The sequence below is a fragment of the Ostrinia furnacalis genome, unplaced genomic scaffold, assembly GCF_004193835.3.
Source record: "Ostrinia furnacalis isolate ACB-3 unplaced genomic scaffold, ASM419383v2 OfSCF2030, whole genome shotgun sequence".
Lineage (NCBI taxonomy): Eukaryota > Metazoa > Arthropoda > Insecta > Lepidoptera > Crambidae > Ostrinia > Ostrinia furnacalis.
In genome coordinates, this window is record NW_021132269.1 from 168,477 (window position 1) to 196,378 (window position 27,902).

The 27,902-nt window shown below is 40.4% G+C and overlaps 2 protein-coding genes across 6 annotated transcripts; one reads left to right on the forward strand and one right to left on the reverse strand.

Moving 5' to 3' along the window:
- Positions 1-2,449: 2,449 nt before the first annotated feature.
- On the reverse strand, positions 2,450-9,968 carry Vps50 (vacuolar protein sorting 50). 3 transcript variants are annotated; one of them, XM_028306525.1, is made up of 4 exons: positions 9,531-9,968; positions 8,992-9,089; positions 6,852-6,992; positions 2,450-5,524 (listed from the first exon to the last, which is right to left on the reverse strand). In XM_028306525.1, exons 2-4 carry the CDS (start codon positions 9,082-9,084, stop codon positions 3,020-3,022), a joined length of 2,739 nt encoding a protein of 912 aa, XP_028162326.1. In that variant the 5' UTR covers positions 9,085-9,089; positions 9,531-9,968; the 3' UTR covers positions 2,450-3,019. The 3 variants fall into 3 exon arrangements, with proteins under 3 accessions (XP_028162326.1, XP_028162327.1, XP_028162328.1); XM_028306526.1 differs by having other exon boundaries at positions 8,992-9,093; XM_028306527.1 differs by lacking the exons at positions 6,852-6,992; positions 8,992-9,089; positions 9,531-9,968 and adding an exon at positions 6,276-6,567.
- Positions 9,969-10,478: 510 nt separating this feature from the next.
- On the forward strand, positions 10,479-27,862 carry slmb (beta-transducin repeat containing E3 ubiquitin protein ligase slmb). 3 transcript variants are annotated; one of them, XR_003656010.1, is made up of 8 exons: positions 10,479-10,637; positions 18,697-18,813; positions 19,907-20,015; positions 21,073-21,259; positions 23,540-23,675; positions 24,906-25,034; positions 25,837-26,164; positions 27,501-27,636. XR_003656010.1 is itself a non-coding variant. In XM_028306532.1 (8 exons), the coding sequence occupies exons 1-8, from the start codon at positions 10,596-10,598 to the stop codon at positions 27,795-27,797; spliced, it is 987 nt and encodes a 328-aa protein (XP_028162333.1). In that variant the 5' UTR covers positions 10,479-10,595; the 3' UTR covers positions 27,798-27,862. The 3 variants fall into 3 exon arrangements, 2 of the variants coding, with proteins under 2 accessions (XP_028162333.1, XP_028162332.1); XM_028306532.1 differs by lacking the exon at positions 27,501-27,636 and adding an exon at positions 27,723-27,862 and having other exon boundaries at positions 25,837-26,028; XM_028306531.1 differs by having other exon boundaries at positions 25,837-26,104; positions 27,561-27,595.
- Positions 27,863-27,902: the final 40 nt, after the last annotated feature.

Consider the following 27,902-nt stretch of genomic DNA (forward strand, 5'->3'; position numbering starts at 1 on the left):
AAAGTAACTCTGTCTGTCTGTCTTGCTTTCACGCCTAAACCACTGAACCGATTTTGAAGAAATTTGGCATAGAGAGTTTGAGTCCCGAGAAAGGACATAGGATAGTTTTTATCCTGGTTTTTAAAACAGGGACGCGCGCGATAAAAAGTTGTTCTGTGACAGACCAAATTCCACGCGGGCGAAGCCGCGAGCGGAAAGCTAGTACAAATATAAATCTTGGCTTGTGTTGATGGCCTCAACTCTCTTTGAGCGACATATACAATAACATCATCTGATGGTGGTTAACTCGGCTATAATGACCTGACAATAAGTTATAGAACTATATTAGAATAGGAACAATTGTCAATCGATAGAAAAAGGCCAATTAAAAATATTGCCCGTACTTAAGGGGTTAAAATATTGTCCAGCAGTGGACGTCATTTGGCTGAAACAAACGAACGAAAGGGGCTAATCTTCCAAACTTTTCACGTATTATACAGGGTGTCCCTTTATCCGGATCAAACAAAAAAGATTGATTCTACTGCTCAAATGCAACAACTCTACTTTTTGGAAGAATTTTTTTGAAGTAAGTTGTTATCGATTCTAACAGAGTCAACTTTATAAAAATGTTGAGGATTAAAATCAGCTATGACAGCAAAGGCTCATAAAGGTAATAGAAAGGCGCTGGATGCAGGCCGCTACCAACCGGGCGATGTGGAAATCATTGGGGGAGGCCTATGTTCAGCAGTGGACGTCCTGTGGCTGAAATGATGATGATGATAACATCAAAAACTTGTGAACTGAATTTTAAGATCTCAAGTATTTCTTGTCGTAAGTTATTTATTATGTAAGTACCTAATAAGTTTAGAGAATAAATTATGTATCTAACTAAGTACGTTTATTATTTATTTATGAATAAAATTATGCGAAATATTATAGTTTTATTATCTTCAACATCAGCTGGTGCATAATAATATGTTTTATAATAAGCTGTATAAAATAATGTAACAATATGACTATATCGTATATTTTTTTATGTTTTCTCGAAAATCGATTAGGTTACCTACTGATTCTGAGTGGCTCCTTAAAGTTTGACAATACTTCGCAATGTCACCCTGTATATTAAATATGCCGTAGATCCTGGCTACACAGGAGTTGCAGCGGTGGGAAGTGGGAACGAGAAGTGGGAATAATCCCAATTCAAAGATAAATTAAATCCAGTACATTACCAGTATATTTCCATTAATGCATTTTTCTATAAGTAAAATAATATTCTTAAACTATTAATAATTTGAGATTTCTATACATTCCTGTACAAAACTAATTTTTTGTGAATTTTTAAGCGAATATTTTGTGAATTTTTAAGTTTTTTCTAACATATACATAAATATTAAAAATCAATCACAACGATTTTCACAAACTTCATCTGAAAAGTAAAAGATAATAATTAATTTTAGAGAGGTACATTTCAGTTAAATAATATAATTAATTCTTGTAGTACCTAGGTCTAGAGCAGTGGTTCTTAACCTTTAAGTCACGAGGGACCATTTTACCAAATTTCTGTCTTGTCAAGGACCACTTTTTTTTTTAAAATCTTATGAAAGGGGAGGTTCATTTCTCGCCCACTGTGCGCCGTTTACGTTGTGTTGACTCGACTCATCACGTCACGTCACTTGTTTATTACGATGTCTTCGCGAACCACTTGGAATGCCTCCAGGGACCACCAGTGGTCCGCGGACCACCGGTTAAGAACCACTGGTCTAGAGTTTAACTGAACCACGCCCGTATTCACAAACATTACTATCAGGTCTCACAGTGCGCGTGGACGCACAGTGACACATGGACCAATCACAGAGCTCTATTCAACGCTGTGCGTTCGATTTGCTGCTTCACTTATGCAAGCATCGTTTGTGAATACGGGCGTCAGTGCCTGAGGCATGGGAGGGCACGGGAGGGTGTTTTTGTGACGTCAAAAGTCAGAGAGACTTCAGTCTTTCAGATTTTTTGTATGCTCTGTCACATCATAATATGTCAAGCCGTGTGGTGACGGCAGAGTAGAATACATTTGTCACCGACCCCTACTCTTCCCGCGGGTGTCGTAAGAGGCGACTTAGGGACTATACACAACAAACAGAGAACGGGCAGCAGCGCTCTCTGAAAAACATCAATCTTTTAAACTGCGATCTCCAACCCGCCTGCCAAGCGTGGGGATTATGGCAAAACCCTCCACTATAGTAGAGGAGGCTCATAGTCCTGCAGTGGACTGTAAAGGGCTGTTGATGATGATGATGATGTCAATGTCACCACTCCCGCACTCACTGAGTGACAAAAAACAACTGGCCTTAAGTTTCCGGGTCTTGGCCATAAAAGAAACTTGGTTGTTAGACAATTCATTTCATAACATTAATGGTTACCTGTACTTATTTCATATAACTACATAAACTCAGTTTGTGACTTTCACAGTTGTTAATTATTAAGTACAATACATTAATAAGATGACTTATCCGGCTCGAAGGACCATATAAAATTTCAGTCCCACTCAGATCGCTTTGCAAAGATAAAATTAATTTCATAAAATAACTAAAACGAATTGAGAACTATGGATCAATTAAATCAATAATCTATGAACATAATATTAAATCAGATGAAAATAATTAGTAAGCTATATTTTAACATACAGGATTATATGCATTTTTATATCTTATACCTAAGACATAATTTTGTACCATTAATATTCGACTTTATTTTGACAAATTAATTAATTTATATCAATTTTGCGCTATTTAACAAGGACAGAACAATTTTGTAGTCCCCACTAAGGCTAGATCAACCAGTTCTTTTGTCATATTTATTTGTTAGTTAGGGATAAAATGTATCTTTTTCGATCGTCGGATAACTATATTATGTAGGCATGATTTGATGTGCAGTCACGAACAAGTTCAACTTTTTGGGACTAGTTATTTTATTTAAATTAAATAAACCAGTTTTAAGCTTTTTAAAAATTAATTAAGTACATTTTAGGAAAATCATCCAAATAAATTCAAGATGGCGCGTCTTTGCCTTCAATTATCGCCGTTAAAGCTTGCCTGTCCCTCTTATTTTCACAAGCACTCGTGATCAACGCTAGGAGATGCTTATTGGAATATTCAGTCCTCTCTCTTACGAATTCTTCTAGACCTTTCCTTGGTAAATAATACGCTTTCACATATCTGTCAACGTAGTCTTGATACGGAATAGGTTTCAACCCAGATATCTTTTCTAATTTCACGAATAACTGCCGATAATCTAACTGCATGAGACCTCTCCCCCCGTTCGAGCATTTGGAAGCGTTAGAAAACCCTTCGACCAGCAAATGGACTATGAATTTTGAGACCATAGACCAGATAGAATTCAGCACTTCGATGTTCAGAGTCACTTTGGCGGATATGTTTTCGAGACGTAAAGCGAAGACTTGGATTTTGCGCGTTATCATGTCCACGTAAGGGCTATGTTCCACTGCGACGTTTTTCACGTCCCATCTCACTTGGGACATGGCGATAAGAGCCGATCTCGCGTCGACAGCTTTAGATGCTGAACACATGTATACTGGCATTCGTAGGTCTACCACTACAGCCAGCGTGTTGTCTCTAAAATGCTCCAAAATCAGCTTCTGATGTGACGCTACTATGGACTCCAAATACGGTTGGAGCAACTCGTACTGTTTAGCCAGGAATATCACGCTTTCAACTGCCACAATTCTCTCGGTCAGACCATGTAAAGTCTCCTCTGAATTCATATCCAAGTGCTGAGGCAGGTCCGGACATAAAAACGCCTTTCCATCACCGTCCCCTGAAGTTGTGTCGATACTATTCGATATCCTCTTCAAGGATGCACTCAATTTTGTACTGTATAAGGTTGTAGATGCCACATCCAAATCTGACGTGAAAAACAGGTGGACTGTATAGAAATAGTAGTCAAACAACTGGTTCATGAGCATGACCACTTCTAAAGAAATCTGGGGAAGGTACCTGCAGATTTGCAAGTACTGTCCACAATTTCTCAGCACTGATAGAGTGGTATTCGTTACTATGACGCTCTCTTTGATCTTCGAAGGGCTTTCCAGAATCTTCTCGTTGTTATTTGTGGTTGTGTATTCGTGTCTGTCAACTTCATCAACGAATTCCCTTTTCAATTCTTCAGGCTCATCATCTGACTCGTCACTGGGTTCCAATTCAGGTTCTAGGCCGAAAATGTCGTCGTTAGTTACGTTTTCGTTACGGAAGATCTCGAAAGGTGTGTGGTTTGTTTTTTGGTTGAAATATTTCACAATATACACGCTGTCCTCTTGGGAATGTACGGAGGAGGTTCCATCTGATAGCGTTTTGATCATAGACGTGTCTGATTTCGGATTTAAATATTTCTTGAACTGCTTAAACTCTTGCAAGTTTAGCAGGTTGAAAGTTGACTTGACAGGACACTGTTCCCAACCCTCGTTCTCCAAAAAGAGTTTCAACTCCTCCATCCTGCCTCTATGGTAGTTTTTGATGTACAAAACGCTCTGCGTCTTGATAAAATCTTGCAGAAGGTCCGACTTGTCGCCGCAAAACACTTCGGCCACTTGCGTCAATTTCCTTAATATTCCTAGCATTTGTATAAACTTTTCAAAAGGGTACTCTTCCAAGCCGGAGCTTTTCAAAAACGTGGACACCTTAGCCTGGACGTCGTGCCATATCCTGATCAGCCCAGCTTTTAACTTCTGCCTAATGTACTCCCTGCTGACATTCCTTTCTATTTCAAACACATTACTGGTACTTGGACTCGTTTCCTCCTCATCATGCTTAGTATGCCAGTTGACTAGCAAGTAGTAACTCCTCATGATCAAGAACAGGTTTTCGCATAGATTCAGTAGGCATATAGGAGCTTTGGTTGGTTGCACCGCTTGACACATATCTTGGAACTTCATTTCCATCGAAACCTCCCCTATATACGGCTTCACAGCCTCTATGGAGGTCTCGTTCACTGCTGAAGAGTAATGCATATGTAACTGCTCCATAGCAGCCTGAGTTTTGCCTAACAAAGTGTACGCGCGTCTCAATTTCCTAAAAGTTTTCTCATCGAAATTGTAGCATATTGATGACAACACCGAATCTAACTTTTCCTCCGTCATATCTAAGGTATCCTGCAATCTAGTGGCTAAATCCGCTATGCACGTGTATTCTTTGTGATTTGCAGCCGCTTTTCTGCTTTTGAGAATGAGTTCTATCGCTTCAAAGTATTCTTTTTTGTTAAGCAACTCCGCGACATCTCTTTCGACGCTGCGCAAACTCCGGAGCAGTTCGAGAGATTTCAGCACCGAACGGATTATCTGTCTCTTTCTCACGTTAGCTAGAATGACAAAGGTGGAGATAGTCAAATGGTTTGAGGAATTGCGCAGGTGTTCCCTAGCTTGGCGACAGGTCTCTAAGGTGTTGGCTAGCTGTTCGCGAATGTTTTGGATTTCGGCAAACTCACGGTCGCAGTTGTCGCGCTGTTGGGAGATCAGGTGGAGCGCTTTGCCGGAGACTACCTGGAAAAGATAAAAGAACCTATTATGAGAATCGATCCCGCTTCAAATAAAAGATATGTAGCTAGTCCGGTAATTCAAGACTCTCTTGTTATTTTTATTTTCTTGTTATTTTCTTGTTAATTAATCAGTGAGATTACACCTTGCGGGTAGACGACCCACACTGGGTTTGCCGGTACGTGGCCTCCACTCCAGAACCTTGCTCTAACTCATCATAAAGGTAGCAGGACGGCGCTGGATGCAGGCCGCTACCAACCGGGCGATGTGGAAATCATTGGGAGAGGCCTATGTTCAGCAGTGGAACGTCCTGTGGCTGACATGGTGAAGATGATGATGATTTGGATGAGACGTAGTATTCTAAGGCTAAGCTGAAGTGATGGATTTTTTTTGTCCACAACGAAGAACTTTCGGGGACTGTAAGCAAGCTTCACTCGGAATCCTCAACCACGGAGGAATGGCTATCTTTAACTGTCGGAACACAACAATGTTGTTATGGCGACAGATTTAGGTAAGATGGTGCTGCCGCTTGAGCTTGGTGGCTTTTTTACTACCACTAGCAAAGGATATAGGAGCTTAGGCTGACTTGTTACGCGAAGTGACTTCGTTTCTACAGTCACCAGCTAAGGACCTAGGATCTTAAGGCTACTGAAACGCTGATGAATGATGGATGGTACCTCCTTCTTTCTGCCTCTAACAAAGGGACCTAGAAGTCCAAGTCTAAGCTGAAATGATGTCCACAATGCCACTAGCTTACCTGCTGCTGCCGCTTGAGCTTGGTGAACATCTGCTCGACGGCTTCGAGCGTGGGCGGGCTAGGCGCGTGTTCCAGTGCGTAGCGGCCCGCGTCGAACTCGGATGGAGGCGAGAAGTACACGTGGTCTTTTATAATGCGACGGGGGTAGGGACAAACCCATTGGATCTACTGTCTCTTGAAATGACAATGGTATCTTCCATCTGCATTCAGCAATGAAGAACTAGGTTTTAAGGCTGTGTCCTCAGTCAGGTCTGACCCGTCGCTGACTTAGGCAAGCGCGAGAACCCGGTATCAAACCAATGGCATCCTTTGCTTGTATCATCGCGTAGCGTTGCGTCGTGCGTCACTATTTAGTACACTGCAAACCTGAAATGATAATGATGGCAACTCCTGCTAGGTCCAGCCAAAGACCTAGAAGCTTAATGCTAGGCTGAAGAAATGATAATGACTACTGTTTCCAGCAGAGAACCTAGGAGCTAAAGGCTGGGCTGAAATGATGATGGTGGTATTTCCTACTGCCTCCAGGGAAGTCTACGCTGAAATGATGATACCTCCTTCTTTCTGCCTCCAACTGACCTGCTGCTGCCGCTTGAGCTTGGTGAACATCTGCTCGACGGCTTCCAGAGTGGGCGGGCTGGGCGCGTGTTCCAACACATAGCGGCCCGCGTCGAACTCGGATGGAGGAGAGAAGTACACGTGGTCTATTTCACGGAGGACCTGGAGAAGAAAAATCTATCTATACTAATAAATATTATAAGTGCGAAAGTAACTCTGTCTGTCTGTCTGTCTTAAACTAACCTAACCTAAATTTGGAATAGATATAGTTTGAGTCCCGGGAAAGGACATAGGATAGTTTATAATTCTTAGTTCAGGCACGTATGTACTTTTACCTATTATAGTTTTATATTAGCCTATTGTTAAAACTGTCAATAAGTTATTCAATAAAGAATTTATTTAATATTTATTTATCCCGGTTTTTGAAACAGGGACGCGCGCGATAAAGTTTTTCTGTGACAGACAAAATTCCACGCGGGCGAAGCCGCGGGCGGAAAGCTCAATAAATAGTTAGTTTTAAGTTAAGTCTGATCAGGTCAAAACCGCACTCAATGGTCCACTCCACGAGTGTACAAGAAAGGCTGCAATGCGGGAGGAATGCCACCAAACCAGGTGTTACGACCACTCTGGCAAGAGTGTAGCGAGCGACGAAGAAGATGTAAGTTAAGTTTATCTTTTGCCTTTTTTCCCACTCTCCCTGAAGATTCCGTAGGAGGTGATATGCTTAAAGGTCATAGCAGACTTATCAACTCGGATAGGGATCAAGTCAACACCGTATCGCCTTTCATAAGCTGTCATCGCCTTTCGCGATGTCATCCACGAAGCGAGGCGTTTACGTTATGGTAATGCTTCAACCACACCAACGCGTGCAGATCAATATCGCCGGCTCGATCACGGCGCGATCAGGGGCCAATGACAGGTCGCGCGATCAGGGGCCAATGACAGGTCGCGCGATCTGTCATTGGTCTTTGATCGCGCCGGCGATGGCGATCTGCACGCGTTGGTGTTGTTGAAGCTTCAGAGTGCGTTGCAGTATGGAGTTTCATAAAAAGAATACTGACCGCCTCGAGTTGATACGGTTACGATGACCTTTTACGGTTGATAAATATGCTACGTCCTTTAATCGCGCACCTGGAAGCCGTGACGTCACACCGACGCTCTAGTACGGACGGGGCGAACGAGGGGAGGTTTGCGGGGGAGTGGGAGGAAGATTCGCATTCCAGCGAGGTGCGCAGTTAGCTTATGCGTTGTAAGGCCTACGTTTAAGCTCAGCGCGAATACCCGCCTCGTGCGACAAAATGAAATTTAAATGCACGCATGCCCCCCGTTGCGCGTGTAGAAGATAAGCTCTTATCATGGCATTTTATCGATTTTACGCTATAGGCCCATACATTTTTCATCTAAAATCACCAATAAGATTTTATCACGTCGCGCATCCTAGCCCCGCCACTCATACTATTTAGTATTTTCGATACAAAATAAAGGACTCCCGTGCAGGCACCCGCGCGATTTTTAGCGTATAAGTCCTAAAAAATTTGCAGATGGGTCATTNGATGGAATGACCCAGATACAATTTACCTACTTATAATATTTATGCTTACGGTGAACAGGTAATAAAAAGAAACTGATCAGATCAGGTAAAAATATTGCAGCTATAAAAAATCTATAATAGAATGATCATTTAGTATTTCCTCATAAGTTTTTCCTGTTTACATACTTTTGTCATGCAATTTGTTACCTAATGAGGATATTTATTTTGTCTCTAAAATAAATTATTTTTGTGTAATGAACACCTTTTTTCTATAAGTAATGCATAATGTATCATTTGCTTTTTTTGGTTTAGATAATGATTAAACCAAAAATGATTTAAGGAAAATTGTTAGCTTTAAAAAACATTCAATAATAAGTTTTTTACAAAAATGAAAAACAAAAAAGAAATAGGTACATGAGATACTTTAGTTTTTTCATTCAAACTGGGTTTATTATGGATGGAATTTCAATAATATGCATTTATAATAATTGTAATGACTACAACTTTGCAACACAATAGATAGATGTGCTGTCAACCATACAAAGTCTACTCTATTACATTTTAAAAATTTAAATTTAAAATTCCATCTCAGGAACTGTAAAAACTACGGAGAAACTCCACGTATCTTACCTCAAGATCTGCAGCGGAATGAGCAGCGCTGAGAGACCTTGAATTGACTCCGGGAGGCCCATGTCTGTTCTCCACTCTGTCGTCTGATAACATTTTGTCTGCCTACAACAAAAAATGAGGATTAAGGATGACTTGTACCACTTTACTTTAATACTATAATGATAACCGGTGTTTTTTGTATGGAGTTTGACAGATTGTTGACGTTTGTTATTAAAGTAAGAGTGCAACTAGCTTGACTCTTTCTTGTTTGATTGAATAGTGATTCTCATTCAACCTGTCAATAGTAGACCAAGGAACATACAGACATTCAGATAAATCAATGAATTTTTTGCTTTAATGCTTTATTTTTATTTAAAACTTGTTTGTTAGGTCTTACTTATAAACTTGTTCGTAAGCAACAATTTTATCAATATTGACTTCCAAATTTATAGTCCATTCTAATAGAATGGCAAGGTAATGACTAATTTATTTACATAACATTAATAAGTAGATATCACAACTTTTAGCAAAGAACTACAAATAATTGTTTTAATACGCACCAGCAAGGTATCCGTTGGTGAAATAGGCAACACTAGTTGCAGAATTATCGCAGGATGATTTACATTATGTATTATTTCAAACAATTTAAACAAACTTTACTTTGTGATGCGTGTATATGAAATTATGTTCAGTCGTGATTCGGTAATAAGATTGTCTCCTTTAGAGAGACACAGCTAAGCTATCGCACAATATTCGAGTAGTTTATTCGTATCATTACAAGTTAAAAATAATCCAAGTAAGATCACAAAATTGAAAATTCAATGAGATTTCCTTCACTTGACTGACAAACGAAAATAAAAGTAACAGCGTGCTTCTTTCTAGTAATAGCTTATAAATATTTTAACATTAACGCTCCCGGACAATACCTATCTTGGAATGTTCACTACTTTTTTGTATAATGATTCCATACGTAACAATATAAACAGAAATTCAAAAAAGAAACACATTACTTTGCTCTGTGAAACACACCTATCAAGTTTTGTCAATGACGTAGGCATTGGTTGAGTTTTATTCATTCCGTTAACATCACAACAAAAAATAATTATTGACTTTAGTTTTAAGATTTTCGTAGCTTTATAGAGCGCATTTTTATATTAATTTAACATTTTATTTAATTTTAGCTTTGTATACATATGAAAAGCTATAGTAATAATAGTAAAAGTGGTTTTTATATTGTTTAGTGCATTAACAAAACGTATTAACAACGTTCCATTTTACGTGCAAGAGCCGCATTTTATTAGGGATTATTTCTTCAAAGCGAGATTATAGAACATCTACATCAAGATAACAAATTGTAATAAATTTTGCTTTAGTAATAATTAAAAAGCATAACTACAATTTATCAATATTTTGTTATCTAAATTGCGACAGTTTTAGATTCCAACAAGATTTTTATTGAGCTGTATAGTTTCACACTCCGTGTTCTACCGTTTGGCTGCCGTTCACAAAAAAAACAATTCCAGTCTTGACGTCATGCGAGCGATGAATATTTAGCGATTGTGATTTGGTTATTTTAGTGGAGTTTATAGTGGACTATCATTGATGTGTTTTGTGAAATAACAGAAATGGAGACTGAACGGATGATAGAAGACACCATACCGCCGCAGGTAAGCCAGTAAAATTTAATGAGAGCATACCGTAATGTCATGGCTGGTTCCGCCATCTTTAGCCCTGTACCGTTCGAAGCTATGGACTATTTTTTATTTTACGATGGTCCCAGCCAAATAACGTTGATGATTTCCATGTATTTTGGATGCAACCGTTGTAAGAATTGTTTAAAATACATAATTTTACAATTACATGACAGTTAAAAGCCTTGACGAGTACAAGTAAACCTCTCGTGCTCTGCATTGCGGATGTTTAAAATATTAGTTTTTTCATCAAAATCTAACATTATAACTTATTCATGAACTCATTCTCGAGACTATTCGAACCGTTATTTGGCAGTACAATCGTTAAAACTTGGCAATATCTCGCGTAAACATAGGATGTAATTCGTAATGGAAGCCATGGTTACGTTATAAAAACAACAAAAAAATGTATTAGTGGTGTTGTTGTATTGAAATAAATGGCTTAATAACGTACAGTGAGGTTCATTTTAGTGATTTATCTTTAAATTGATTGGTCAGCTCTTAGCTGTTCATGCAAAATTGAGTGTCCTACTTAGGTTTTGTTTCGCAATGATTCTGAAGACAATGCTCATTTTATGACATAATGCTGGTCGTGCTTGTTATTTGAGCGTGTAAAGCAGTCGTTACGACATGTGTGTTATGCATTTGACTACAGCCAACCAGTTCTAGGGATGTATGGGCTTGTAATAACTGCAAATTGTCTTTATTGTTGTAAGAAAGTGTTCCTAGTGCAGTATTTGCCATAATCATCATCTCACAATCAATTAGGACTCTTCTATGATCTAAAAAGCACCTTTGCAGCATATTTTAGTTGTAATTATTGTAAAAAACTAGGTGAAGGGAGACCACTTAGTATAATGCTTATTATAGAGACCAAAACAGTTGTACTGCCAAAACTGTCTTAATTTTTTTTATTAAATGTAGCTTATAATATAGGGTCTAAGCTTTTTCCACTAAGTACATAATATCCAGCACATCATACTTTAAATTTGTATTCCAAATTCATACCTAAGATGTCACGGTTCTTACATTAATATGCTGTTTTCCATACACATTTATTTTTCAGTATATTACATCATTGTATAAGGTGTAAACCAAAATAAACGTGTTTTCAATTCTCCCTGACATAAAAACATTGTTCAGCATATCTTAACTTGATACACTCAAGCAAGAGATCTATCATGCAATAAGAGGAAATCACAAATTAACTTATCAACAATACACTAAACCTTTCCGTTTAAGTTGTACACAAAAAACAGCATATCAAAAATCTAAATTAACTCAAAGGTGACTGACTGACTGACATAGTGATATATCAACGCACAGCCCAAACCACTGGACTGATCGGGCTGAAATTAGTCATGCAGGTAGATGTTATAATGTAGGCATCCGCTAAGAAAGGATTTTACGAAACTCCACCCCTAAGAGGGTAAAACGGGATACACGCGTACGAAATCGCGGGCGGCCGTTAGTAACTACTACACTCGACATCAAATAAATCGCACCTCCCGCGACAAGCACTTTCAAACGTATGCATCCCCACTTCCCACCAATATTGGCACCATTTAAAAGCCTAGCTCTAAACTTCATTTCACTAAAGGAAAGGTTTTTACCCCAAAAATGTGTCTTTAGAGGAATCCAGAGTCACTTCTTCAAAAAATAGGTAGTTACGCTTGAGCCAACTTTTATGGCTATAGAACTGTTAAGTTGGGATTAATCGCTATCCATCTGTTAAAGAGGACACGTGAGATCATTATTTTGTTTTATAACCATAAAAATTGGTCTACTTGATCCCAGAGGTGAGCCCCAAGTAAGGTCTTTTTTCAAGTCACATTTATGGTAACTTCAAGGTTCTAGTCGCATTTTTCTTTAAGTTTATTTATTGAGCTTTCAAATAACACCAATATTGTTGGGGTACCATGATTGTGTCAGAAGAAGTTCTTTAAAGTTTGCGTCAGGAAGGTGCGATTTATTTGATGTTGAGTGTAGTTGTAATAACTACTATTTTGCAAGAAACCTGAGCTGCACACTGACTGTACACTGTAATTCATTGTTTAAGCAATACAATCACTGTGACAAATGAGATGAGTCAGAAACGGTTGCACACCGTTGAAGGTAATCAAACGATATCAGTGAAGACCCTGAAACAGCTGGCACTAATAATGAGAGCCATGACATGAGTCTCATTTTTAGACAATTTATTCTGTTCTTTATTATTTTTAACATCTTAGTGTAATGTGTGAATAGCAAAATAGATTTTGCATTTGACAGTCATTGCTTGCTATAAGTATCATAGGATATTTTGAAATCAACACACCTGAAGTGTCACTGACACACTTAAGGCTAACTTAGGCTGAGTTGCACCATTTTATTTTAACCATAAACCATAACCAACCAGTGTTTTTCGTATGGAGTTTGACAGATTTTTGACGTTTGTTAAAGTTAAAGTAAGATGGTGCTACCCAGCCTTAGATATTCATCAGTAACAGTCATCTATACTTATAATAAATCTGTAGAGAGGTCAATTCTGTACACGAAATATATTTTCAAAATAACTATCAGGGGGTGATTAGTGATCGATACTGATGCCAAAAATGCAATCAGTAAAATTTTTGTCTGTCTGTCTTTCTGTCTGTCTGTCTGTCTGTCTGTCTGTCTGTATGTTCCTTATAGAAACAAAAACTACTCGACGGATTTTAACGAAACTTGGTACAATTATTCTTCATACTCCTNTGCGACAATACAATTGACTTGTTGATTTATGCAAATTCCGCATAATTTCGTCTTGAACTTGGGCCACCCGTTTGGCGTCGCTACTGAGTTTAATGGGTTTGGAGGAATTCTGTGGACGACTTCTTTCTTGCTTGAACTTTTGCACTCACGATGAGGTAAGTTGTTGATATGATGCTTGCGCCGTCATTCAATCGCTGAATATTGAAATGAGTACGAAAAGCGCGACGCACTCGATCCATGGTTCGTCGCATTTCAAATACTTATTGCTCAACTGCGAAAAGTCTGTAGGCTCCCGACTAGTGACTAATGGTGTATTTCAAATCTGCATTAGACTCTATTTTGAAACAATTAAACTTAATTAAAACTCTTTGGTTTTATTTGTATTCAATTTTGAACTTGGATAAAGATATTGGAACGATAAACGTCACCATCTTATTCACGTATTTCTGGTATTCGGTTTGGCCGAAGCTTCGGCTGGTTTTTGGCCGAAAACGAAAATATGGCCGAATGTCCATTTTTTGGCCGAAAATGGCCGAAAACGAAAACGAAAACGAATATTCGGTCGGTCACTAGTTGTTGTATTGAAATAAATGGCTTAATAACGTACATTGAGGTTCATTTTAGTGATTTATCTTAAAATTGATTGCTCATCTCTTAGCTGTTCATGCAAAATTGAGTGTCCTACTTAGGTTTTGTTTCGCAATGATTCTGAAGACAATGCTCATTTTATGACATAATGCTGGTCGTGCTTGTTATTTGAGCGTGTAAAGCAGTCGTTACGACATGTGTGTTATGCATTTGACTACAGCCAACCAGTTCTAGGGATGTATGGGCTTGTAATAACTGCAAATTGTCTTTATTGTTGTTAGAAAGTGTTCCCTAGTGCAGTATTTGCCATAATCATCATCTCACAATCAATTAGGACTCTTCTATGATTTAAAAAGCACCTTTGCAGCATATTTTAGTTGTAATTATTGTAAAAAACTAGGTGAAAGGGAGTCCACTTAGTAAAATGCTTATAGAGACCAAAACAGTTCTGCTGCCAAAACTGTCTTAATTTTTTTATTAAATGTAGCTTATACAGGGTCTAAGCTATTTCCAGTAAGAACATAATATCCAGCACATCATAGTTCATCATACTATACATTTGTATTCCAAAATCATACCTAAGATGTCACTTTGCTTACATTAATAAAAATAATAAAAAAATAAAAATAATTTATTTTCAAACAAAAGCAGTCCATAGTTTGGTTAGTAACAATTTGAACTTTGAGACTATATTAGTACATTAATGTGCTGTTATCCATACACATAGATTTTTCACTAACAAGGTATAAACAAAAATAAATGTGTTTTCAATTCTCCCTGACATACAAACAATGTTTAGCATATCTTAACTTGATACACTCAAGAGATCTATCATGCAATAAGAGGAAATCACAAATTAACTAATCAACAATACACTAACCCTTTTTATTTAACTTGTACACAAAAAACGGCATATCAAACTAAAACTAGTGTCTTAAATATTTGTAACTAGCTTTTCCCGCAGCTTCACCTGCATGAAATTTAGTGTCACAGATAAATTATAGCCTATATGTTATTCGGGGTTTTAAACAATAATACTGTAAAGTTTCAACAAAATCCGTTCAGTAGTTTTTGCGTGAAAGAGTAACAAACATCCAGACATCCAAACTTTCGCATTTATAATATTAGTAAGATTACTACTATTTTGCAAGAAACCTGAGCTCACACTGACTGTACACTGTAATTCATTGGTGGAGCAATACAATCACTGTGACAAATGAGTCAATGAGTCAGAAACGGTTGCACATTGTTGAAGGTAATCGAACGATATCAGTGAAGACCCTAAAACAGCTGGCACTAGTAATGAGAGCCATGAGTCCAATTTTTAGACAATTAATCTATTCTGTCCTTTATTATTTTGAACATCTTAATGTAATGTGTGAATAGCAATACAGGGTGGCCAAAATAGTGAGGTCTAAAAGAAAAATTTAGATTCCTTACATCAAGGTGTATCTAAATCACCCCCATGTACATATGTTCTATGATTTTGCTTAGTTTAGAACCCCCATGTAGGGAATGATTTAGATACATCTTCATGTAAGGAATCTAAATTTTTCTTTTAGACCTCACTGTTTTAGCCACCCTGTATAGATTTTGCATTTGAAAGTCATTGCTTGCTATATCGTAGGATATTTTGAAAACAACACACCTGAAGGAAGTGTCACTCTCACTGACACACTTAAGGCTAACTTAGGCTGAGTTGCACCATCTTTTTTTAACCATGACCATAACCATAATTTGTATGGAGTTTGAAAGATTTTTGTCGTTTGTTAAAGTTAAAGTATATTCATCAGTAACAGTCATCCCAGATAAAGTAAGACATAAGACTGTTTTAGCCAAAGATGTCATTTAGCTATCTTTTTTAGCTAGCTAACTAATTTTTTCCGTGAACTAATAATGAAATTGATTCTGTCACAAATATCAATGTTATTTTGTCTAGGAGAGATGAGGCAGCACCTATTTAGGTAAACAACATAAAATAGATAATAATAAGACATAACACTTTGTGTATAATGGCACAAGGAAAATAAGTCTTGGAAGTGAGATGTCACTTTTTAGAAATGCTTAGTCATGTTTAATAACGTACCTGTATGATATGATGGTGGTATGTAGACTACAGATATCATAGAATAAGGAAAACCATTTCATATTGTTTTCCTCAAGAGCTGTTGTCTAATTTTTAGGGTTCACAGTTTTGATTTTTTCTGCGCAAGATGCAAGCAATGTAGGTCTAAATGACCAGATGATACTTGTTCCAGACCTCCCCAGGATTTAAAAATTCGTAATTGCGAACTAAGTAGCTCTTTATTTCAGGGGTGGCCAACTTGATTAGACATAAAGATCTACTGTTTACTTACGAAACCCTAGGCATCTACCACTTACAAACTTCTTGAAACAGCAATTTTTTTTGTCATGGCCATCGACCGGTTGGCCACCCCTGCTCTATTGGATTTACTTTTTTTTATTTAATTTCCTATGTCCCCTAAAAATGGAGAGGGCGTCCACAACAGTCCTTCATCGCGTTCAGTCTTGAGCATTGGTTCCCAAACTTATTTGAGACGCGCTCCCTTTAGGCGGTTATCACACTGCGCCGCGAATTAAAAAAACCCGCGCGCAGACGCATTGTCAGTGTGTTGTGCCGCGCGTGTTGTCTATACAAACTGAGGTACTTGCATACAATGATTAAATCTGTCGTCCCGCGTACCGCGGCAGAGCGCGGCGCAGTGTGATAACCGCCTTAGACCATACAAAAAGTTCCGCGCTCCCTCCTCCAGTCAAGATTATTTATTGGTCTTTGGTGCCGGTTGGTGGGCACCATAAAACATCTTGTATCAGTGACTTCTGTAGAGGTTCTAAGAAAATATAACTCGCGCTAAGTTTGATAACGTGGTTTATTCATGAGCTTAAACACAGTACATTTTTCTTGCACAATTATTTATAATTCGCGGGCGAGTCTAATAGTACGAAGTGTCATCTGGCGGCCGCCTGCCTAGCGAGTCTTCATGTTGGTAGCGAAAGCAGTATTGCCAACCACACGATGACAATTCGCTACACCACCCCCCCACGGAGTAAAAAGGAGAATTACTATGAGTACACCGAGATTTATAACAATTATATTTAACATTAATGTAAAGGAGTGGTGTTCATACAAATAAAATAAGTGAACTTGTAAAACATTTTAACCTATTTACACATCACAACTCGTGAGAAAAAAGAAAACCAAAGGAAACAATACACTTAAACTATGTTACATACAGACATTTGAAAATAAGATAATGATATCCTTTGTTTTTATAAATTTGAAAAATAAAAATAATAATTAAAGCTTATTTACAAATCTAAAATAGTCTTAAATCTAACCTTTCGACCAGATCGAGTGGTTATGGGCTGCTGGGGCAAAGTAACTACAGGGCTAGGAGGTTGCNCAGTAATGTATTTGCACTGTAACCTTGTTTCGTGGTCAGACGCGTCGGGGTCACCAATTTGGTGCCGGTTGGTGGGCACCATAAAACATCTTGTATCAGTGACTTCTGTAGAGGTTCTAAGAAAATATAACTCGCGCTAAGTTTGATAACGTGGTTTATTCATGAGCTTAAACACAGTACATTTTTCTTGCACAATTATTTATAATTCGCGGGCGAGTCTAATAGTACGAAGTGTCATCTGGCGGCCGCCTGCCTAGCGAGTCTTCATGTTGGTAGCGAAAGCAGTATTGCCAACCACACGATGACAATTCGCTACAGGTCGTATCGAGCAGTCTGGAATGCATTCTCTTAGCGGTCGCAGGTTTTTTATACTTAAGTACACAGATGGCCCGCGCCCCCCTTTAAAGTTCTTTGCGCCTCGTCTGGGGGGCGCGCCCCCCATTTTGGGAACCAATGGTCTTGAGTTTCGCGTTTGATCTCACTCCAAGTTTTTCCGATTTTCTTCGCCTCGTCTGCTACAGTGCGCCGTCAATATTCTCTACTAGCGGCCGCCCGCGACTTCGTACGCGTGGATCCCGTTTTACCCCCTTCATCTATCTTACGCGGTTTAGATTTTGTCATACAAATGATTTTTCCCGCTAACTCCCGTTCCCGTGGGTATTTCGGGATTTTTTAATTTTTTTATGCATAACTAGCTTTCCGCCCGCGGCTTCGCCCGCGTGGAATTTTGTCTGTCACAGAAAAACTTTATCGCGCGCGTCCCTGTTTCAAAAACCGGGATAAAAACTATCCTATGTTCTTTCCCGGGACTCAAACTATCTCTATGCCAAATTTCATCAAAATCGGTTGCGAGGTTTAAGCGGGAAAGCGTAACAGACAGACAGACAGACAGACAGACAGACAGACAGACAGAGTTACTTTCGCATTTATAATATTAGTTGGGATNTGCATAATAAGGCAGGTATTTGACCACAATCGCACCTGATGAGATGCGGTGGGATGCGGTCTAGGATGGTACATATCTGCCCTGTAAGTGCCTATTCACTCTCGCCTTGAAAAGGCCCGGATTATAGTTTTCGGGAAAGACATCCGAAGAATTCCTTTCTTAGTGCACCTCTACGGTACCTAAGCTACGTTCCTTCCAAATTTCAAGTGCCTACATTTAGCCGTTTAGGCGTTGATATGTCAGTCAGTCAGTTTCTCCTTTTTATTTAGATTTACCTTTGGCATAATAATGTCGTGCTTTTGCAGTGAAGACTAAACGACCTGACGTCACTGTTTTTCCGCAGGTGACGTCACTGACATGCCTCGACACGGGCGTGCGGCCGGCGCCGAGCAGCGCCGCGTACGCTGCCGAAAGGGACGCCTGCCTCAACTACTTCGCGCGGTGGAACGAGACAGACCAGGTATAAAACCTGGTCTGTGAGCACGTAGAATTTTGTCAAATGACCCCAAGCTACCCATCCTTATCGCTCGCGCGTAAATATTTTGCTGTCGCGCTCGCACACTCACTGCGGGCGCTTGTCGCACAGTCGCGACAGCAATATAATTACGCGCGAGCGATAAGGATGGGTAGCTTGGGGTCATTGGACAAAATTCTACGTGCTCACAGACCAGACTATAGCTATCTCACTCTTATCATCCCTCTCACGCGAAGCGGGATGACAGCATGAGCGACAGTGACAGATAGAACCGAAACTAACGCGTTTTGGTGTAGCCGCTCGCTGTTTTCTGCTGAGCCAGCCCGCGCAAGGAATGCAGACGAATGCTTCAGGCAACTGCTGATACTACAGCTTACAGTTCCTGACTCGTTCGTTCGTTTCAGCAAAATGACGTCCACTGCTGGACAAAGGCCTCCTCCAAGGTTTCCTGCGCTGCCCACATCCAGGCTCTTCCCGCGACCTTTACCAGATCGTCGGTCCACCTAGCAGAAGGCCTGCCCACGCTACGTCTTCCAGCCCGTGGTCGCCACTCGATAACTTTTCTGCCCCAACGGCCATCGTCTCTACGAGCTATGTGCCCCGCCCACTGCCACTTGATTTTAGCAATTCTGCGAGTATAACTCGCTAAGGGCAGATTTTAAGTGGGTACACCTTGCCTTTGTGGAAGGGAAAGCCTCAAATAAAGGCGACTGGTGTGTGTGTATGCAATTTCATGTATTTTCTGTTCTGACAGTTGCAGCTAGCGAGCAATCTCGTTTACAATAGGGATGTTTCCTGGGTAAATAAAACAAGAGTTTTAAATGTGTCAGTCGGTTAACTTATCGAAAATAACTCAACATTTATTTTTTGCTTTTTCAAAATGATGAAAATTGAAAGAGAAAGCGCCCCAAAGTTTAAAACAAGAGGCCCGTGACGTCAAGGCGTGCGTGTGGCACTTTGTGACGTCACGCGAAACTTAACGCATCATAAATTCGTAATAAAACTAGCCTATTGGTGAATTACAATCTATAACTATATCTATCTCCTAATATTATCTAACCTAGATATTTGTTTTCAGGTTGAATTCGTCGAGCAGCTGCTCGCTCGTATGTGTCACTACCAACACGGCCACATCAACGCCTACCTCAAGCCGATGCTGCAGAGGGACTTCATTAGTATGCTTCCGAGTAAGTATCTGGATCTAGAAAAGGGATGTTTCCTGGGTAAAAAAGCAAGAGTTTTAATTAGTCCGTCAGTTAGCTTATCAAATACTACTCGACACGTATTTTTCACTTTTTATAACTAATGAAAATGTAAAGAGATAAAGCGTGGCTAAGTTCTAAAGAAAAGGCTCGTGACGTCAGTGAGTGCGTAAAAGTGCAGCACTTTGTGACGTCGCGCGGAACTTCAACGCACTATAACTTTGTAATTATTTGTTTGATTGACAATTCAAAACATAATTATTTGTCCAATATTTTTTTATATTAATTATGACGGACTAAAAAAATTTTTTTAGGAAACTAGCCTAATGTATTAGCCTAGGCGCAGATCACAGATTTTTTGTCGGCCAATAATTAAGTCGGGCAATTAATCAACATGGACAATTGGACATGTATGGAAGTGCAAGTTCATTCTTCATACAAATTAGAATCGGGCCCAACTATCGGCCGACTAAAAATCAGTGGTCTGTGTTAGGCTTATGCTTTTCAGCCAAAAGATGTACAAGGCACCTAAAAATGTAGGGAAATGATGCAAGGGGTCAATGGACGACTTTTTGAAAACCTAACAGAATTCAACTCAAAACTTTTCGAGATTGAATAGAGTTAAGCGTTGTTAAGCGTAATATGCAGCTTACTCTAGATTTGACGTCACTAACTTCGATTCTCTACATAAAAATATGTTTTGTGCCAACATTTTAATTTTAACATATACAGCTTTAAGCCCGCATTGACACCTCTTATGTAGCTAGTGATCTCAGTAAACTTGATGCCAAAAATAATGCTATATTTCCAAAATTGACAGTTTCTATTGGCATGCGATTTGTACAATGTCATTAGTAATGTTGCTATCATATCAACTGCATTCGGAGTTCCTTAAAAATGAGAGATCTTACTCGTTCGTTCGTTTCAGCCGAATGACGTCCACTGCCGGACAAAGGCCTCCTCCAAGGTTTTCCACAATGAATGGTCCTGCTTCAGATCTTGCTCAACACATTATAATAACATTAAATATTTTCTCCCACAGAAAAAGGCCTAGACCACGTAGCGGAGAACATACTGTCATACCTCGACGCTCGCTCGCTTTGCGCGGCGGAGCTGGTGTGCCGCGAGTGGCAGCGCGTCATATCTGAGGGCATGCTGTGGAAGAAGCTGGTCGAGCGGAAGGTGCGCACCGACTCGCTGTGGCGCGGACTGGCCGAGCGGCGCGGCTGGTGAGTCTTATTGCGAGGGCATAAGGTTGATGTTACTTTGACAGGGAGTAGAAACATGGGCGGGACGAAAGTGCGGATGCGGGAGCGAGAGACTAGCGAGTTTGCGTCTTATTTCTAGGGAGATACGGTCGCTATTGCTCTGGCATATCTCGTCAGTTGAAGTGTCTTAAATGAGAAGAACGAAAGTTCGAGCTTGGAGTCGAGAGTTTGGTGAGTTTACGTCTTATTGTTAGCTGCACAAGGTCGATATTGCTCTAGCAGCTGATGCAAGAGAAATCAAGATGGCTATGGCGGGCAGATGAGTTGAATCAATGCGACTCTATTGCTAAGGACACTCGGTCTATATTGCTCTGGCAGCTGATGCTAGAGACATGGGTAGGGCGGAAGTGCGTATTTGAAATCTAGATGGCCATGGCAGGCTGGTGAGTTGAATCAATGAGACTCTATTGCTAAGGACACAAAGTTGCTAATTCTCTGGCACCAGGCGTCAGTTGAAATTACAGAAATGGGAAGAGCGAAAGTGTAGATTTAGAATCATGATGACAGGTTCGTGCGTTGATTAAGACTCTATTGCTAGGGAGATAAGGTGACTATTTCTCTGCCACTACTATCATAGTGTGCCGCGAGTGGCAGCGCGTCATATCTGAGGGCATGCTGTGGAAGAAGCTGGTCGAGCGGAAGGTGCGCACCGACTCGCTGTGGCGCGGACTGGCCGAGCGGCGCGGCTGGTGAGTCTTATTGCTAGGGAATAAGGTCGATGTTTCTTTGACAGGGAGTAGAAACATGGGCGGTACGAAAGTGCGGACGTAGGAGCGAGAGACAAGCGAGTTTGCGTCTTATTTCTAGGGGGATACAGTCGCTATTGCTCTGGCATATCTCGTCAGTTGAAGTGTCTTAAATGGGAAGAACGAAAGTTCGAGCTTGGAGTCGAGAGTTTGACGAGTGTGCGTCTTATTTCTAGAAGCACAAGGTCGATATTGCTCTAGCAGCTGATGCAAGAGAAATCAAGATGGCCATGGCCGGCTGATGAGTTGCATCAATGAGACTCTATTGCTAAGGACACTCGGTCTATATTGCTCTGGCAGCTGATGCAAGAGTAATGGGCAGCACGAAAGTGTGAATTTGAAATCTAGATGGCCATGGCAGGCTGGTGAATTGAATCAATGCGACTCTATTGCTAATGACATAGGGTCGCTATTTCTCTGACACCAGGCGTCAGTTGAAATTACAGAAATATGAAGAGCGAAAGTGTGGATTTAGAATCATGATGACAGGCTCGTGTGTTGATTAGGACTCTATTGCTAGAAATATAAGCTCGCTATTGCTCTAGCAGCTGATGCAAGAGAAATCAAGATGGCCATGGCAGGCTGGGTTGAATCAATGAGACTCTATTGCTAGGGATATAAGGTGACAATTTCTCTGCCACTACTATCATAGTGTGCCGCGAGTGGCAGCGCGTCATATCTGAGGGCATGCTGTGGAAGAAGCTGGTCGAGCGGAAGGTGCGCACCGACTCGCTGTGGCGCGGACTGGCCGAGCGGCGCGGCTGGTGAGTCTTATTGCTAGGGAATAAGGTCGATATTGCTTTGGCAGGTGGAGTAGAACGAAAGTGCGGACGCGGGAGCGAGAGACAAGCGAGTTTGCGTCTTATTTCTAGGGAGATACGGTCGCTATTGCTCTGGCATATCTCGTCAGTTGAAGTGTCTTAAATGGGAAGAACGAAAGTTCGAGCTTGGAGTCGAGAGTTTGATGAGTGTGCGTCTTATTGCTAGAGACACAAGGTCGACATTGCTCTGGCAGCTGATGCAAGAGAAATCAAGATGGCCATGGCCGGCTGGTGAGTTGAATCAACGAGAGTGGAAATGAGCATAGAGAGAGTGCGAACTTGGAATCAAGAAGAAAGATTGCTAAAGCGGTAGTAGGAATACCGCAGTTATACTTACTAGGGTGGCGCCACTGTATATCAAGGTCTAGTCAGTCACTACTGTAACGCCAACTGGTTAGCGCTGAAGCTACGAGTAAGAATGTCGCATTTGCATTCACCAGCTAGCTAGCTAGCTACCAGCGGCTAGCGTCAACTAGTGACCAAAATACCATAGACTAGGCCTGATTCGACCAAACTTTTATCCGAGAATAACTCCTGGTATAACTGGCTCATTGACAGTTTCAGTATTGGAAATAATAATATATCAAAATGTCGAATAACTGACGATTTATTCTTAGATTGATATTTACTCTTGTTTGGTGGAATCCACCCTTAATAAAAGTATTTTGTTCCAGGATACAATACCTGTTCAAGCCGAAGCCGGGCTGCCAGCATCCGTCCCACTCTTTCTACAGGCAACTCTACCCCAAAATCATACAGGACATACGATCCATCGAGGACAACTGGCGGATGGGAAGACACAACTTGCAGGTCTGTTACACTTCTTCCATTCTTAGGCCACACACATTTTAGGAATAGAATTATTATAGAATAAGAGCTAGTGAACGCCAGACCTACGTCATTTTATAAAAGCTGAAAGTTTGTCAGCATATGCTCCCAGTATAGGATATAATGTTGGTGAATTATGAAGTTTGGTTCATGGTGGCTTTGGGAGCTACCCTAAAAAACTGTCTGGCAAGAAGTTGGAACTGTCAGAACTGTCTGGCTATAGGGGAAAATACTTCTAATTATTGCCCAAGTATTTTATACGTCCACCTACAAGGTGGACCGACGACATCGTAAAGGTAGCAGGGAAGCGCTGGACGCAAGCCGCTACCAATCGATCAACATGGAAAGCATTGGGGGAGGCCTATGTTCAGCAGTGGACGTCTTATGGCTGAAATGATGATGATGATGACAGTGCTACCCATATCGGGCATGCAATGCTTAAAATACAGTAATAAAGTTAGAGTTTGAAATCGATTTACCAATAACACCTCTTTACACAAACAAATAATGCATGTATGACGAAAAGATGGCCCTACAGGCCCGATGATTTGCACCGAGGTAGGATGATTTTTGGGGTTCCATACCCAAATGGGTAAAAATGGCACCCTATTACTAAAACTTTGCTGTCTGTCTGTCACCAGGTTGTATCTCATGAACCATCATAGCTAGACTGTTTAAATTTTCACCGATGTTGTATTTTTATTGCCGCTATAACAACAAAATAGAACTAAAAACTAAATAAAAGTAATATTTAAGAGGGGCTCCCATACAGCAAACCTGATTTATTGTAGTTTTTTGCTCATCATCATCATCTCAGCCACAGGACGTCCACTGCTGAACATAGGCCTCCCCCAATGCTTTCCATGTTACCCGATTAGTAGCGGCCTGCGTCCAGCGCTTTCCTGCTACCTTTATGATGTCGTCGGTCCACCTTGTGGGTGGACGTCTCACGCTGCGTTTTCCGGTAGATCCACTCCAGAACCTTTCTGCCCCATCGGCCGTCAGTTCTGCGTACTATGTGCCCTGCCCATTGCCACTTCAGCTTGCTAATCCGTCGGGCTATGTCAGCGACTTTAGTTCGTTTACGGATCTCCTCATTTCTAATTCGATCTCGTAAAGAAACACCGAGCATAGCCCTCTCCATAGCACTTTTAGCTCTTGAACCTTTATTTCAGGAACCTATGTGCTAAAAATTGTACGTTTTGTCCACAGAGGATAAATTGCAGATCTGAAAACTCCAAAGGCGTGTATTGCCTACAATACGACGACAACAAAATTGTCTCTGGGCTCAGAGACAACACCATCAAAATATGGGACAGGAAAACTTTACAGTGTGTCAAGGTAAGGCTGATTGTCTATGATTGATATCATTACCATTTGAGTTCAATATTTTTGTAGTTAATAGTCAAAAGTTATATTCCCGGTCTGGATATTATAAGAGTAAATACAAATGAGTAGGTCATCTTCATAGAAACGCACCGAGCGCGGTTTGTATGTGAGCGCGCCAATACGTATGCGGCGCGCAAGCACACACTGACAAAATTTATCATGGATAATCGGGGAGTCAGTCGTGGTTGCGCCGAACATCCAAACTTTCGCATTTATAATATTAGTAGGATAGTTCATGACATCCAAAATAGCCAAAAAGTTGACAATACATCCTTATTCCAATTGTAATAAAGATATAAATTTAAATTAATAATAAATTGACTTGTGTAAAACATTTGCATGCTGGTTCATATCTGGCGAATGTGTCCTGCTCCATTTCATTATGTAACATCTAATGTACCACATTCTGCAAATAAATAATTTGAATTTGAAAGACGTGTTGCGAACTTTTTGGCTACTTTGGGTGTCACGAATTACACTGCTGTACATACATATTACGTTGCCTCTACAGGGTGTTAGGTAAATAGGTATATGAGCCGACACTAACCCATGTTAACATGGTCATATAAATGGTATGGTGAAGTCAGAAAATTGGTAGCATCATTTTAATTTTTTTAATTTTCATACATCAAATGAAGATATCAATTTTCTGACTTCACCATACCATGTTAACATGGGTTAGTGTCGGCTCATATACCTATTTACCTAGTTAACTATAGATAAATAGTTTCTCAATCTTCTTTTTTCCCACCAGGAGCTCCAAGGGCACACGGGCTCCGTCCTCTGCCTACAATACGACGAGCGCGCCATCATATCAGGCTCATCAGACTCCACAGTCCGCGTGTGGGACGTAACAACAGGCGCCATGCTGAACACGCTCATACACCACTGCGAGGCGGTTCTTCATCTACGCTTCTGCAGCGGGATGATGGTCACTTGCAGCAAGGTGTGTCGCCGTGATCCCCTCGTGCCCGCCATTGATCCCCTCGGCCGAGTTACATTGATCCCCTCATCCAAGTAACATTGATCCCCTCATCCAAGTAACATTGATCCCCTCCCATTGATCCCCTCATCCAAGTAACATTGATCCCCTCNACACGCGGTCAAAGGCCTGCTGGATATCGAGAAAGACTGCCGAGCAGTATTCTTTTTTCTCGAGTGCTTGCCGTATCGTATGCGCTACTCGATGTATTTGTTCCGTCGTCCCATGGTTTTGGCGGAAGCCGAATTGGTGGTCTGGTATAACTTTGTCTGCTATTAGTGCTGGTAGTAGGCGTTTCAAGACCAATTTCTCGAAGACTTTTGACAGCAAAGGAAGAAGACTTATGGGTCTGTATGATGTAACCTCTGTAGGAGGCTTCCCCGGTTTGGCTATCATGTTTATGATGGATACTTTCCATAACTCTGGAAAATGTTGTAATCTCAGTATTGCATTAAAGAGGATTGTCAGCAGGACGATGCCTTTTCTTNCTGACTGCGACATATGCGTGGACTTTATGTATGTATGTGTGCGTGTAATATGTGTGTATGTGAGCGTTACGTACGTAGGTTAAGTACAGCGAATTTAACACCAGGCTGTCAATTAGTAGGCTCAAAAATTTGACAGAGAGGGTTCTCTATTTCCTATGTATTACTTTTCTCTATGGTGGGTAGTTTTCAAGTGATTTTTTATGTCACTGTGTTGTTGGATGATTTCTCAAATATTTCACACTGAATATTCTCGTTTGCACCTGATATTCAGCGAAGCTAACGTTTGTGGTTAAAGTTACACCAGTTAACTATAGTTTTCGGTGGCAAACGGCACTAATCGCGCACTTTAACACTGTGTATTTACGATTGTAATCATGAACCTCAATTTACGTTGTGAACTGTTTGACAACCGGAAGCGAAAAAAAAAAAAAAAAAAAAGATGAAGCGATATCGAAACTTAATTTCTGTTTCGAATGGAACTTTGTTTTCGGGGAGAAGTTAATAAGCTAAACATTGAAATAATATTATTTAGTCTTTGTTTAATTAGGTTTTCAAAGTTTCCCTATGTTTCCAAGACTGGAAGAGATCGCAGCCAAGCGATGGGACCGACTAATTTTTAGTCCGCTGTTACAAAAATCATGCAAGCAATGCTTATAAAGAAACGTGTATTATACTTATTATTTAAAAAGTTACTTATTACGAATTGGGTTTCGGTTCGTTATCTGCCTTTCATATTTAGTAGTTTTATACGTCAACAATCAGCTGGAGATCTGTCAAAAATATATTTGGAGGTTATGTTGTGAACTTGTGAAGTTGAAAAAAGCGCGGGAAACGTCAAGCTAGGCGGTTGTCTCAATTCTTGCTTTTGCGATTTTTATAAATTATCTAGTAAATAGAGATCAGTTAAGTAGTGGAGTGTAGTATNATTGATCCCCTCATCCAAGTAACATTGATCCCCTCATCCAAGTAACTTTGATCCCCTCCCATTGATCCCCTCATCCAAGTAACATTGATCCCCTCCCATTGATCCCCTCATCCAAGTAACATTGATCCCCTCATCCCTCTGTCATTGATCCCTCTGTTATTGATCCCCTGTCATTGATCCCCTTATTGATCCCCTTCCCATTGATCCCCTCATCCCGTATGATTGATCCCCTCACCTGCAGCAAGGTGTGTCGCCGTGATCCCCTCGTGCCCGCCATTGATCCCCTCGGCCGAGTAACATTGATCCCCTCGGCCGAGTAACATTGATCCCCTCAACCAAGTAACTTTGATCCCCTCCCATTGATCCCCTCACCCATCTGTCATTGATCCCTTCATCCATCTGTCATTGATCCCCTCATCCAACAT

Coding starts and splice junctions, on each gene's coding strand:
- Vps50 (XM_028306525.1), bottom strand. CDS start 9,084: ATGTTATCAGACGACAGAGTGGAGAACAGACATGGGCCTCCCGGAGTC. Junction 6,993..8,991: donor ATTCCGCTGCAGATCTTGAG/GTAAGATACGTG, acceptor TTTCTTCTCCAG/GTCCTCCGTGAAATAGACCA. Junction 5,525..6,851: donor AGCTCAAGCGGCAGCAGCAG/GTCAGTTGGAGG, acceptor TATCTTTTCCAG/GTAGTCTCCGGCAAAGCGCT.
- slmb (XM_028306532.1), top strand. CDS start 10,596: ATGGAGACTGAACGGATGATAGAAGACACCATACCGCCGCAG. Junction 18,814..19,906: donor GGTGGAACGAGACAGACCAG/GTATAAAACCTG, acceptor ATTTGTTTTCAG/GTTGAATTCGTCGAGCAGCT. Junction 23,676..24,905: donor TGGGAAGACACAACTTGCAG/GTCTGTTACACT, acceptor TTTTGTCCACAG/AGGATAAATTGCAGATCTGA.